The sequence below is a fragment of the Hemicordylus capensis genome, chromosome 6 (genome assembly GCF_027244095.1).
Source record: "Hemicordylus capensis ecotype Gifberg chromosome 6, rHemCap1.1.pri, whole genome shotgun sequence".
Lineage (NCBI taxonomy): Eukaryota > Metazoa > Chordata > Lepidosauria > Squamata > Cordylidae > Hemicordylus > Hemicordylus capensis.
The window spans coordinates 75575849-75590480 of NC_069662.1; the positions used below are offsets into that span (position 1 = coordinate 75575849).

At 40.5% G+C, this 14632-nt stretch overlaps 1 protein-coding gene across 10 annotated transcripts in view; it reads left to right on the top strand.

Annotated features, from left to right (window-relative positions):
• COBL (cordon-bleu WH2 repeat protein) overlaps positions 1-14632 on the top strand; it is a 227214-nt gene that overhangs the window by 73850 nt on the left and 138732 nt on the right. For 6 of the 10 annotated variants that reach the window (XM_053259321.1, XM_053259322.1, XM_053259328.1 and 3 more), the window contains 5 exons: positions 851-1061; positions 2454-2682; positions 4922-4966; positions 9560-9657; positions 14169-14249. In XM_053259321.1, the coding sequence (XP_053115296.1) occupies positions 851-1061; positions 2454-2682; positions 4922-4966; positions 9560-9657; positions 14169-14249 (664 nt within the window). The remainder of the gene's footprint in view (positions 1-850; positions 1062-2453; positions 2683-4921; positions 4967-9559; positions 9658-14168; positions 14250-14632) is intronic. The other 4 variants (XM_053259323.1, XM_053259331.1, XM_053259324.1 and 1 more) reach the window with 3 other exon arrangements.

Consider the following 14632-nt stretch of genomic DNA (forward strand, 5'->3'; position numbering starts at 1 on the left):
TGGGTCAAATTTGTAATGCTTGATTTTTTATCGTTAGTTCTTGTTGGTTCTATAAATGCCATTCTGTCACCAATGCTTTTAAACATCACATTAAATTGCTGGATGAGGTCATCTGGAGATTTGGTGCTGGGTGTTATTCGTAAGCTGATGACAACCCAGAGAGATCATATTATGCCTGTTTTGAAACAGTTACACTGGCTGCCGATGTGTTTCCAGGCAAAATACGAGGTGCTGGTTATTACCTTTAAAGCCCTGAATGGCTTAGGTCTGAGTTATCTTAGAAAGCGGCTTCTTCTGCATGATCCGCACCGTATGTTAAGGTCATCTGAGGAGGTCTGCCTTCAGTTACCACCAGCACATCTGGTGGCGACTCAGAGGCGGGCCTTCTCTGTAGCTGCTCCTGAGCTGTGGAATGCACTCCAGGCAGTAATCCATAATCTGAGTTCATAATTGGCCTTCAGGAGAGCCCTTAAAATCTATCTGTTTGGCCTGATTTTCCAGGATTAAAAAAAAAAAAACTGTTTTAAATGTTTTAATAGGTTTTATGTTTTTGTAGTTTCTGATTTTAACTGTTAATTTATTTTAGTTTTTGTTTTTATGTAAACCTCCCAGAGCTATGTTGGAAAGGGCGTTATAGAAATAAAATAAATAAATAATAAACAAACAATCTTTTGAATAGTTTTAAATTTGTGAAACATCCTGAGCTATTTTTGGATGGGCGGTATATAAATGAAATGAAATGAAATTTAAATAAATAGGTATTGTTTCAGTTTGGCCTATCTAACTACATTACAATCGCAGTTTATTTTAGTCTGCTTCTAAGTAACTCCTTGTTTCTTCTTCCTTACAGTAAAGCTGTAATGGACGTTTTAGTTGATTTGTGCAGCCGATACCACTTAAATCCAGCCCACCACACTCTTGAGCTGCTGTCTTGGGGAACCCAACAGCCTTTGAGTTATAAGCCAAATACTTTGATAGGAGCACTGGATATACAGAAGATAGTTCTGAAGGAGAAGATTCCTGAAGGAAAGACAAAGCGGCCTCCACCCAAGGTTCCTGAGGTGAGAGCTTTTTGTTATGTAAATATATTTAGTGCAGACATCAAAGAATAGTAATGATAATCCTTTCGCTATATGTGCTGTATTGCTTGATCCTAAAATGGTAATCCTCAACCACTGTGGACTCTGGGCATAGCATATGAGAACAATTGCTATGGCTATTGATGATGCAGGCTTATTTTGAGTTGACAGTGGTCTCCTTGGGTTAGAAAATACTGGAGCATGTAGGGCATTAAGCAAACATGGGAGCATGGCTTTGTGGAAAGGAGTAATGCCCAGCCTAACTTCGGCAGTGCCAATCCTCCTGTGCTGCTGCGGACTCCTAGCAAAGTGCTGGAAATCTTGCACTCTTGTGCCGAGTGTAAATACTTCAGTTAGTACGCTTGCACCTTAGAAACACTAGTTAGATTGGAAACATGAAACTTGCTTGGCAAGTTTCTAAACTTAATTAATTCTTCCAGAGTGTGGGTGCACCAGTACTGTATTTGTGCACTTGTGCAAATACCCAAGACTGCCAGCACTTCAGAACAGAACAGAACAGAACTTTATTACGGTCGTAGACCAAAATACAAAAAATACAAACAATGCATCGTGTAAATAAAATTTAAAAAGAAGACAAAACTGCCAGCACTTCATCAGGAGCCCTCAGCAGTATGAGCAGATTGGCACCTTCTCCCCCAGCATTGTGTGGCCCACTGTGTTTTGATTCTTGTGTAAGGACTCTGAGACTTGTATGATCTAAAATGTGTAGCAGTTCAGCTGAGAAAAACACCTAGTTTCAAAATGCTTAATTTGAATAGTCATCTTGGACAGTTACAAAATTACAAACCTGCCACCTGGTGGAGGTTTGGGATTCATTTTGTTATGCAGCCATAATGGTTAAGGTACTTCAGGGGCTTTTGTTCTACAATGCAGGAAATCTGCATGATTCATATCTGTGGATCTTGCAAGTGCTTTATGAAGGGGGTTGCAAAGAGTCCAGGCACTGTTATGGCTTAAATAGGATCTGTAGGTTTGTGGATCTTTGTTCTTTCCAAATCTTGTATTTTAATAATTGCTGCCCCTTTCCTTCTGAACTTCTGTGTTACTGTTTTTCAGTAGTTTATATACAGACTTTTTGTAAGTGATATGTTGATGCACACTTGAATGAATTGCATTTAAATATGTGTATATATACCAGAAGAATGTTCTAAGGAATCCTGTTCTGTCTTTACAATACATACCTTTCTAGTCAATGGGACATGAACTATGAATGGGACACGCCTTGATCTTACTTTAACATTCTTGCCCAGTATGAATCATCTGCTTTGCAACTGCAAGGTGAAAGCAAAATATAGTTTTAAATTCTTGAGGTGCTGTGGTTCATAGAGGCTTTTTTCTATTTTGCTCTTCTAGAAAACCACGAGGCTGGTAGTAAATTACCTCAAGACACAAAAAGCAGTGGTTCGAGTGAGCCCTGAGGTGCCTCTCCAGAATATAATCCCAGCCATTTGTGAAAAATGTGAGGTCAGCGAGGAACACCTAGTCCTTTTAAAAGATACCATCACTGGGGAGGAGCTGGAACTTACAAAGTCACTGAATGAACTGGGGATAAAGGAGCTCTATGCATGGGACAGGAAAAGAGGTAAGCTGAGACATATGCTAATGTACTGTGAAGAAACGATGCATTAACATTTATAGATGGTGCTCACGAGGTGTGCATAGCCAGGGGTGGGGTGTGTATGGCTGGCATGGGAAATGCATCTAGGTTTTTAAAAATTGAAATAGAAAATGCCATGCATTTCAAAATGGTAGCAATACCCAGCTTGGAATTTCTGATAATCGTCTGATCTGGTGCCCTGGAGTGCTACAATTGGGGCCATTTATTGATCAGCAGCTTCACTCATCAGTCACTTCCTTGTTCAGTGAGTGCTACTGTGAGTTGTGTTGTACAGTAAATAGACAAGGGAAGAATAATTTCTGTCCACCTCCCAGATTGGAGTATTTGAATGATCCTATTCTTATACCAACAGGGAAGGGGTGGTGATTGAAAGTTGTAGGGACACAGGAACAGTGCTATGGGGAGATTGGAATAGCAGTAAGATTGCCAGATTGCAACTCGAAGAATGCTTGTATAACATAAGAACCCCACAAAGTAGTAGAAGACGGCAGCCACAGCTTCTCCTGCTCATTCTTTTCTCAGTCCTGTAATTCGCTCCTCTACCCTACCTGCTGGGGTGAGTAGAACTCTAGGTGTATTGTGCAGTACAGCAGACAGGAGAGGGATGTGTGTTGTAGATGAGATGAAGGAAGGAATGAGTGGAAGAAGCCATAATTGCCACAGCGTAAAAGCCATGCTGAAGTAGGTCTGGGGACAGAAAGTGGTGATACTGGAGAAAGTATAGCAGAAAAGGAGGTATCCAAAAGAATGGTTTGCTCTGGCCGAGTAAAGCCTACAAGTTGTATCCTCCCGCAACACTGTCATAAAAATGTACTGTACATTAATGTTTGTACCTACTTGGTTTTATGACATGACCTAAATCAGAATGACATCCACTTCTCTTTGTTGGTTGTATAAGCCAGGCCAGCAACTGCAATGGCAGCCTGTTCAGCTGCCACCAGATTGCAAATAGCCTGCCTTGTTCAAGGCACAATGTCTGCTAACAACTGCTAAGCAGGTGATTGACCCAATCTGCGCACGCAGGGTGGGGCTGCCATGCGTCTGAATGCTGCTGTCAACAGGCACCTCAGCAGCAGCACTGGAGACAGGCCTGGAAAAATGCTGCTTGGCTGACTGCATGTGTGACTTGGCGTGTTGAATGTACGTACCACAGCCATGGCATCTTATTAGGCCTCAGAAGAGCTAAAACAAACTAGGGCTTCTGCTTTTGAGGAACAATTGCAACTAGACTTGGATACAGTTTTTCCTCTCTAAAGCAATCTAAATAAAACACTCACCAATCCTATTTTTTCATTCTGAAGAGGAGTTTATCTCTTAAAAAAGTCTGTTTCCTTTCTTTTATTCTATCATGGCACCTGCCTGGTCTTTAGACTCTTATGATAGCAGCAGATTTCAGATGACATGAATAATTACTTTTAAGCCGACATTTTAAAACGTTTATGACTTGCTGTCAGAACTGGCGTCATTAAAATGTATATCTTGGTTATTTCCCCCCTCCATAGACTTCTAGCAGAATTGCTGGTATTTCATTTATTGCACCATCTCTCTAAATAGCTAGGCAGACATGTTTTATTTATGTAGTAATTTATTTATGTTTTGTCTCTTGTTTCAAATCCTTCTGATAAATGACCTTTTATTTTCTTTTTAAACAAAACCCTCTGACATTTTAAAAACTTGGGCAAATTTAGTTGCTTAAATAAGCAAGGCAATTTCTTTCTGCAATTCTATTGAATTAGAAGTGCTTTTATCATGAGCTACAGCAAATGATGCTTCCCAGGTGCCTGGTTCATAAACAAGGACTTCACATCTAATACTGTGTTTAAAAAGGAGAGATTTAAACTATTTACACAACATATATAATACTTTTGTCCCCCAAATAAGTGTAACTTATTGAAAAATAAAGAGAAAGAGATGGTGTAGAATTCAGCTCAGGAGGGTGTTGTAAAGCAAGACCTGAGGGAAAAGGGAAACTGTCCTACTGAAGGAACTAGGGGTGGTTCCCTGCAAGACTCAATTTGAACATATGCCCTAACAAACTTACCTTGAGCTATAGACTCCTGCTTATTTGTGGACTCTGGCATCTGGGTGAGGCTGCCAGTCGCAGCTTTATCTTAGACATAAGAGCAAATCTTAAGGGTTTACATGTTGCATCTTTTAATATTATTCTTCCTTTTTTGGCCTCTTTATTTCCTGTCCCTTCCAGTTATTCCATCAAAAGCTCATTCTGAACCTTCTCTGAACTACAGAGGTACTGTAATAAGGCTTGGAGGGAAAGGTTTTCAATTTAAATTTTTTCTTTGCATGGCTTTGACTAACACATTTATGTAACATTATTTTAGTATGTCAACAACACTGCAAGTAATAAAAGTCAATGCTTCGCACTGGGCTCATCCTTTATGAGCACAAGTGTATGCTGGCAAGTGTTAGCATCTAGAAATTGAAACATGCATAACAACTAAACCATACATCTCAGAGCATTAATACAGTCATAGAAAATAAGCAATACTTATCCGTGGTTGGGTATCAGTATACATCCTCAAACTGAAACCATAAACAAACTGTAAAAAAAGCCTCCATTCTGTCATATTTCTTCTTATTATTATTAATTCTGCTTTTCAACAAAAAAGATTCTCAAAGCAGGTTATGTGCAAAAAAAAAAAAAAAAGAGCAAATCATCCCCGTCCCAAAGAGGGTCACAGTCTAAAAAGAAACAAGGCAGACACCAACAAGAGTCACTGGAGGGATGTTGTGCTGTGGCTGAATAGGGATAGTTGCTCTCTTGCTGTTACACATGAGAGCCGCCATTTCAAAAAGTGTCTCCTTTCTCAGTTAGCAGCAGTTATTAGGGATGTGCACAAAGCGTTTCATGCAGTCACCGGGGCGGGGTAGCTTTAAAAGGAGGCATGCAGGTCTGAGCTGCTCCACCGCCGGCCCACTGTGGCGCGGTTGGTTCTAAAAAGCCTTGCACAGGCCGCTGGAAGAAGCACCTTAACCAATGTGGCGTGGCTTTTCAGAACTGACTGTGCCTTGGGGGGCGGGGGGGCTGCAGAGGAGCAGGTAAGACCAGCTTGCCTCCTGTTAACACTGATGCTCGCCCCCTGGAAATGATTTGGCTGCAGCAGCTCGAATCATTTTGGTGCCTCTGTAATGAGGTGCCCAAACTATTCAGGCACCTCAGGTGCTCTTAGTTTTATGTTTTAATCATTAACTTTAAATATTAATAGAGCTTGAGTATTGCATCCTGTTTTCACCACTCATGATGCAATAGACCAGGGTGAGCAACCTTTCAGAAGTGGTTTGCCAAGTCTTCATTTATTCACTCTAATTTAAGGTTTCATGTGCCACTAATACATTTTAATTCGGAAGGTCTCTCTCTATAATTAAACTATTGCTATATGTAAACTGACTAATGATGTTTTTAAAATGCTTGATTAAGCTTAATTTAAGATAAATTAAAATGTAGATCTCACCTCTTTAGTGTGATCTTTGTTCATGCTATTCCTTGCTGAGTTTTCCAGTGTCCAGCATGTATTTGGATACCTTACGTTGCACACAGGCTTCTGAGTGATCAGTTGATAACTGGCTCCAAGTGGGAGAGAGGAATGGCTTTATGTTTGAAAATACCTGTTCACACAGGTATTTTCTTTTTTAAAATTATTGTTAAGAAACCGCTTTAATTCAATGGTATGTTCCAATTGTCTCTCTGTCTTGTATCTAGTGGGAGTTTACAATTTTAAAATAAAAGTAATGCCCAGTCTAAGCTTTGTTCCTTGACAAGCCAGATTTTGGAGAAACTCCCACTAATAATGTCCATCCCTGGATATAGATGTGAGAAATTCCAATGTCCCTTTCTTGGCACAGAAAAGATGACCTAGCACAGAAGAACTGACTCCTGCTAAATTCAGTGCTGTAGCCTCCTCTTGGAAGTCAGTGACAGGCAGTGTAGCCTCATGTTCTTCTACCAGATGTGAGATGCCCCCATGCTGCAGCATTTGATTGAAAAGCACACCAGTGCTGTTTGCAAACACACTCCTAAGCACATCATCATTGTTAGGCATCATGCATTGCTACAGTGAGGATGCTGTGCTTAGGAGCCACGGAGGCTCTATGCACTTATAAACAGCACCAGTGTGCTTTTCAATAAAATGCTGCAGCATGGAGGCACATTGCTTAGAAGAGCATTAGGCCACACAGTATGTTCAGCTGGTGTGAGTGTCACTCAGAATCATTTTGTGTGCTGTAGGCTGCCAACCCCTGCAGTAGATGCTGTCATTAGCTATACAGATGCACAGGCCAGATCAGTGGCAATATTTAAGATGGAAGCATTTAACTGGTATGCATGTCCTCTTTTGCCGAGACTTGGAAGGATACATCAATATCCACTGGAATATTCTGGGTTCGTTTGTGCCTTGTTGATTCTTCTGCTATAAGCTATTTAATGTATTTTAATATCCCAGTTTCTAACACTTTCTTATGATAGTAAGCATTTAGATGTAAGTGCAAGAGGAGGACAGTGAATACTTACACATTCATTCTGAATATTTTACAATTGAGAGCCCTCATTTGTGAAATTCTTGTGGAAGTTGACATTTATTCACAGTACAAATTATAAATTTTATTTCCCCCATTCTTGGACCTGTTTGCTCAAACTTTATGCAACATTCATCAAACAACAAGGATGCAGGTCCAAGGGAAATAGCTCAAAGTAGCATTATTCTCAGCTGATACAGGGGCAGATAGGTTTTGAAACGTGGCCGTGAGGGGGAGTGTCGGGGCTGGGCTATGGGGAACAAGCCACAAATCAGGCTCAAAGCCAGTAGCTGGGAGCATGGAATCAAGCCAGAAGCCAACACCTAGAAGCAAGTCAAGAGTCAGAACCAAAGCCAGAATTCAGAACTGAGAAGTCAAGCCACAAGTCAAAACTGAACCAGAACCGAGGAGTTGAGGCAGAAGTCAGACAGGCATTTACCACAGCCAAAAAGACTTTGTTTTTTACTTCGCTTTTTACTTCCCAAAAAGGCCCCAGCCAAAGCAGGAAGCCCTTTATAATCCTTCCTTTTCAGAGGGATCCAATTGCCAGCCTGGGCGGATGGTACCAGTGTGGAGCCTGAGAGCCTTTTATTCCTGTGATACTTTCAGGCCTGTAGTTCTGGCACTTCACCACAGGGGGCAGCTGCTCACAGCCCCTAAAGTTCTCAACTTCATCCCAAGCAGTTCCTGAGAGGGTGTGACTTGGAACAGAGGGGTTTTTAACTATTTCCTCACCCACATCCCAAACTTCCTCCCTCCCATGGTTTCTATTGTGTGGATTAAGTGTCACCTTCCATCCACTGCATCTCTGCTCCCAATTGCCCCCCCCATACTTTTCAAAGAGAAAAAGGACATTGGGCTACGGTTTCATATATTTGTGTGTAGTGTAGTTTTGTCCACAGTGCATTAAGTCATTTTATACTAGTAGGTGAGGCACGCTGTTGACTGGGCAAAGTCATTTTGTGTAGATTACACTGCTAACAAAGTACATGAAATCTAGGCGGCCCTCAAATATTGCAGGGGTAACATTTGCAGAAACTGCAGTATTGTAGTGCTTGACCTAACCCACCCCAAATGGAGTAAGGTTCCTTAGCTAAACAATTCTCTCTTGCCGTGAAAGTTGATGGAGCAGCCCGCGTGGGAAGAGGGCTATTTAAAGTTTAAACCTCCCTGCATGTCAGCTCCGAAGCGCGGGGAGGTGTAAAGTTTAAATAGCCACTCTCCCCATTTCTCAGCTGATGTGTGGGGAGGTTTAAAGAAGTGGCTCGGGAGGCAAGAGTAGATGGAGCAACCTGCACCTCTTGTTCTGCTTCTTTAAATCTCCCTGCATGGCAGCTGAGAACTGGGGAGAATGGCTATTTATATTGTACACCGGTTTAGTTGTGGCTGCGGGGGTGGGTGGGGGGAGAAAATGATGAATAAACTGAAACTACTCTCTGCAATAACTAAATTGGCATACAGGGAGGTGGCCCACGTATGGACGAAACTCTTATTTGAGGGCAACCTGTATATGTTTTTTTATTAATGTACTTGCAAAAGGGAAGTACAAATAGTTGGACATTTTAAAGATTTCAACTTGAAACATTCGTTTTATTGACCAGTTACCATATATGGTAAATTTGAAATGTAAATATGAATCGAAGAAATATCTTCTGTTTTTCATGGGCATGATGCTGTTTTGGAATTATTAATCTGATAATTGAGTTAAAATATGATTATATTCAGAATTTCTTATGAATACAAAACATAAAAATAAAATTAAACCATTCATCACACATATTCCAGTTTAAAACATGGTTCATTCTGCTAATTTCAGTGGCAGGATTTTTAATGCAAAATTTGATATCTATAGGTCATTGGGAAGTATGACTTAATTTTTGCACCAACCAGCTAACACATTCTTCAAAATATATAGTTGATTAATTACTCTATTACATATTTTCCATATTCTAAAAAAAACCAAACACCCATATAAATTTCCCTGGGTAAAGAAGCAGGGGAAATACAGCAAAACAGATGGTCACTTTAAGCTTGAATGTTTACTAGTGGAATTAAATTTTTTTTTAAAATGAACTAAAAGATAGGCGAGCAAAATTGGATTGAAATAATTAACATGGAAATATACCCAATAACCTCTCCTTTGTATGCAATTCATATTGAGTAACAGAGATCAAAATTTGCTTGTGTGTACACCCATTGCTACCAGCTTCTGATTTCTATTTTCAAAGTTAATCAGCTGAATTATTAAATCTTTAATTGATACTTAGTCATGGAGGATTGGAATAGTTATGATGGACTGTGTGTGTTGTAGAGACAAGAAATTCTCCGACTACCTGTGACACATCAGAAAAAGAAAAGAAACGGTTTCTGGGATTTTTCAAGACTAATAAAAGACACAGTAAGGTAAATGTATGTTTCCTCTTTTATTAAACTAATTGTTGCAGCTTGGTTTGTGCTTCCTCATCACTGTAATTCCCCCACCCACCCCCTCCCTGCCATAACTCCCGTTAGTTACATAATTTTCTAGCTCAAAATAGGCACATGAATTATCTGGTTTTCTAGCTTGAAGTGAGCAAACTTTAATGCTAATTCTAATAATGGGTAAAAAAATTCCTCCCTCATTAATATGTAAAAAGTAGTGCTTGACTGAGGTGGGGATAGGCTTGCGTGTCCTCTGCTTGTTCTCCGCCCCCAGAAATGAGTTCAGCATTAGTTTTAAGGGTTTTTAAAAATGCTACATGTTTTAAAATTCCAAATTATTGGACAACATCCAAACTAATTAGTCATGACTAGGCCTCATTGAAATCAAGGAGATAAGTTAGTCATGACTAACATAAGGGCTATTAATTACATTGTGATATGTAATTAATGAACGTGAACGTAATATTTATTCGGTCCTTGACCAGCAATATTACAAATACAGACATAAAAACATAAGCTAAACATTAGCACGTATTTTACAAAGAATATAACAGTATTTAGCCACAGTTCTAATTTTATCTTCATCACATAGAGAAAATAAAAACCTCAATAAAACATCATCTGCTCTTCCATTAAAATTTATCAGAAGGGGAGAAAGTAGCTTTCCTCTGGCTTCATCATAGAAGCTACAATGTAAAAAGGCATGTGCTATTGTTTCAACACAGCCCTTATCACAAGGACATACACGATTCGCCAGGGGAAGTCCTGCATATCTTCCAAACAGAACTGCAGACGGAAGGACATCCAACCTGGCCAGTGTCATGGCTCGTCTATATTCAGGAATCATAACTACCTGAAGATAGAGGGCCAAATTAAATCCACTCAATTGGTCACCCAATTGATCTTTTAGATATCTGGGAAATTTCATATTGCAACTCAATATCCATAAGGCGTTGAATAATTTGGATACGAGCTCTGTTGTAACCAAGCTCCTGTATGGCCTCTAAGGAGTATCCACAGCGGGCCAGCTTATCAATGGCCTCAGTGTGCCATCTAAATTTAAAGGAGTCCTGTTTTATAAAAGCAACCAAACCCTCCTGCAAAAAATAAAATTTTAACCAGTAAAGAATAATGACTCTCCATAAGCATGTCTGTAGCCTAATCATTCCGACCTCTTTTCTCAGAGCCACCGTGGGGGCACATCTGGGAACAGCCAGTACAGCTCTTAAAAATTTTGACTGCAGTGCCTCCAACAGATCAAGATTTTTAACTATGCCCAACTGAGCTCGATAAAAAGGTTGAGGCAAAACCTTTGCTGAGAATAGTTTGACCATGGCCGGAACATAGGATGCACCCTTAGTGTAATAGTAAGAGAGTATTGATTTAACAACTGGTTTGGCCTTTAAAATTGCCAAATAAAGGTGAGGTTTACGTGAACAGGAAGAATGAAATAGAACTCCTAAATACCTAAAGGACTTAACCTGCTCTATCCTATGTGAGCTTATTGACCACTGATGCCCTCTGGGCCGGTTAGCAAAGACCATGACTTTTGTCTTTTGATAATTGATCTCCAAGTTCTCCTGTGTACAGTATTTATCTAACAGAAGGAGAGCATGCTTTAGGTCAATTGGTGTTAGCGAAAGAATCGCCATATCATCCGCATATAATAGAATGGAGATATGCCTATTTGTGATCTTGGGAGTATGTGTGGAAGGGGAGGAAATAAAAGAGACTATAGAATTGATATACAGGTTAAATAGCATGGGGGCCAGTATACATCCTTGGCGGACCCCTCTATCTGAGGGGATTGCAGCAGTCAAAGCCCCTTGGAGGTTGTAACGTACCTTTAGAGTGGAACCAGAATATAAAGTAAAAATTAACAAGAGCAGTCTTTTCTCAATGCCCAAATCCCAGAGTCTTTTCCAGAGTCTTTCTCGAGGGATAAGGTAGAACGCTGATTTTAAATCAACAAAGGCTGAAAAAAGTCTTCTATGTGGCTTCGTTGAATACTTAGCTGACAGAAATTGAAGAACTAGAGTATGATCCAAAGTGGATCTCCCCTCTCTAAAGCCCGCCTGCTCTAGAGCCAGGATATCCCTTTCCTCAAGCCAATCTTTTAGCTTTAAGTACTGAAGTTTAGCATATATTTTGCTAAGCATGCTTAGCATATATTTTGCTAAGCATGCTTAGCAAGCTGATTGGACGATAATTTTTTAGATCTCTCCTAAGTCCTTTTTTATAAATTGGGATCACTATAGCTACTTTCCACTCATTTGGTATTAATTAATGCTGTTGCATCTATAGCCTTGAAGAGAGAGGAGAGGAGTGGGACCCACCAGGTCATATTTGCTTTAAGAGCCTCTAGAGTGATACTGTCAATTCCAGGGGCTTTCCCCAGAGGGAATGAACTAATCAGCCTCTCTGCCTCTGCATGTGTTACAGGGGCCCACACCAGGATATCCAAAGTCTGGAGTTGCTGTTCAAAGTCAGTGCTACCACTGACTTTGATGGCTGGTTTTTGATATAATGTATGAAAGTGGGCTTCCCAGATTTCAACAGAAATACATGGTGGGAGACAAGGTGTTGATTTATTTAATGCAGGGGTTACGAATTTCCAAAACCTAATCTGATTTCTCTCCTTGGCTGCCTCTATCAAAAGTTTCCAACCCTCTTTGATTGATACCTCCTTCTTCCTCTTAATTGGTTGTTTATACTGTGCTTTCTTTTTTGCAACCTCCACTCTAGGAAAGCTACCAGGGTCAATAGTAAAGCTTTTAAAAGCTCCCACCAATTCCATTTTTGCTGCCCAACATTCTTTATCATACCATCGCTTGGATGGGAGTCGGGTTGGGTGCATAGACTCCATATTAGAATTTGACATGGCGAGGAGAATACGATTCACAATATTTTCATAGTAACCAAGGATGTCTTCCATCTGACAAACGGGGGATAATTTTAAAATCCAGTCCCACCATTTAGACATCTCCACAGAGTGCAGCAAAGCAGAAACTTGCAAAGCACTGTTTTTTGTCCACTTTCTGCCTGGAACCAAATTTTCAGTTTTTCCACTGGCATTTACACAGTCTAGCACAGGTGTCCGGTCAATTACGCAAAAGCAACACTCAAGGGGAAGATGATCACTTTCAGGGCGAGGAATCACCCTGAAAAAAGCCAAATAGGGTATCATGTTGCGGGAAATGGCCATATAGTCAATCAACGAAGGATTATTGCCGGTCCAATGAGTAAAATGGGCCGGATGATCCGACTCTGTAGCACCATTTAGAATATGAAGATCAAGCCGGTAGCATATCGTTAGTAGTCTAAACCCTCTCAAATTTAATCTAGCATCTCTGGAGAGTCTAGACAGCAGTGGAAAAGGAACAAAGTCGTCCTCAAAATGACAATGAAATCTACTCAGAAGGGAGTTATTATCCGACCCAAGCCAGGCATTAAAATCCCCTGCAATATTAATCTTCAGAGTAGGAGAGCTGGTCTAGGGAGGAGAGCTGGTCTTGTGGTAGCAAGCATGACTTGTCCCCTTAAGGGTCCGCCCTGGTTGCATAGGAATAGGAGACTAGAGGTGTGAGAAGATATTCCACTTAGGGGATGGAGCTGCTCTGGGAAGCGTATCTAGGTTCCAAGTTCCTTCCCTTGTGTCTCCAAAATAGGGCTGAGAGAGAGTCCTGCCTTGAACCTTGGAGAAGCCACTGCCAGGCTGTGTAGACAATACTGAGTGAGATGGACCTAGGTTTGACTCAGTACATGGCAGCTTCCTATGTTTCAATGAAATAGTGTAATCAAATCTATGCCTTGTTTAAAGCTGTTAAATGGATATTGCACATCAAGTAAATGTTGTGCAGGAATCCTCTTTAGATGGGGATAACCCATGCACGCCTTCAGTCACAAAATCTCAAAGCTTTTCTTTTTTTCTCCCTGATTGAGACACATGAGAGCTGGAAAAGCAGAGTTCAACAGCAGAGACAGGAACAAAGGTAGAACTAAGATGGCTACCTCCTTCTACCAATCTGTGCTTCCTTGATGGGATGGGATATCTACCTTTTCCCCATTGTGCAGTATTGTACTGAACTTTGCATAAAGGCAGCTGGTGTGCTTAGCTGCCTTGTGTTCTAGATATGTACATCAGTATCTAGATGGTGCGCTTTGATAAAATTTACAGGCTTGGAAAAATGTATATATGGCCCAGTGTTCTTGCTTCAAGTTCCTAAACTAGTGATCAAAACTAAGCAACTTTTGTTTAATTTCAGTTAAAATCTGGTTTTTGCATTCACCCTCTCTCTGTGCTAGGTCCTTCTGTTGTCTTTGCCAGATCTTCCTCTGGTATCAATTCACTGTGGCAGCTTTCCAGAATGCTAAACAAATGGCCATTGTGTCCCCACCCACACAATGTTTTAGTGATCTGTCCTTTCACACTTGCTCACAACTAGCATGGAATATATTTCTTCTGGTGTGGTTGTTTAGGAAGCTTATTTGTGTTCCAGGCAGAAGAGTGCTTGATGAGGATGGATAGGGATTATGGCAGCGAAGAGCCTTTAAAATCTACAAGTGAACAGAGCCTTGATGTAAGTACTAACATGACCTCTAGGTGGTGGTACTGCAATATATAACATTTCAAAAAACTATTTTTGGATTGCTTGTTTGACCTCTCTTTGATGCTTGTGCTCATGGTTCTTATTCATGTATTATATGTCTGATCTGAAAACAAAGACCCACAGGGACAAACAGAAAAGGGAGAAAGGAGAACTCATAGCAACCCAGGAAGGAATAGAACCACCAAGTATAAAACTATTCTTATTACACACACACACACACACACACACACACACACACACACACACACACACACCACTTGATTCCAGAAGGACAGGATTGTTACAGCATTCAGTTGACTGATTTAAGATTTGAAAATTTCAAATGACTGTAAGACTCAAAAAGCACTTTGATC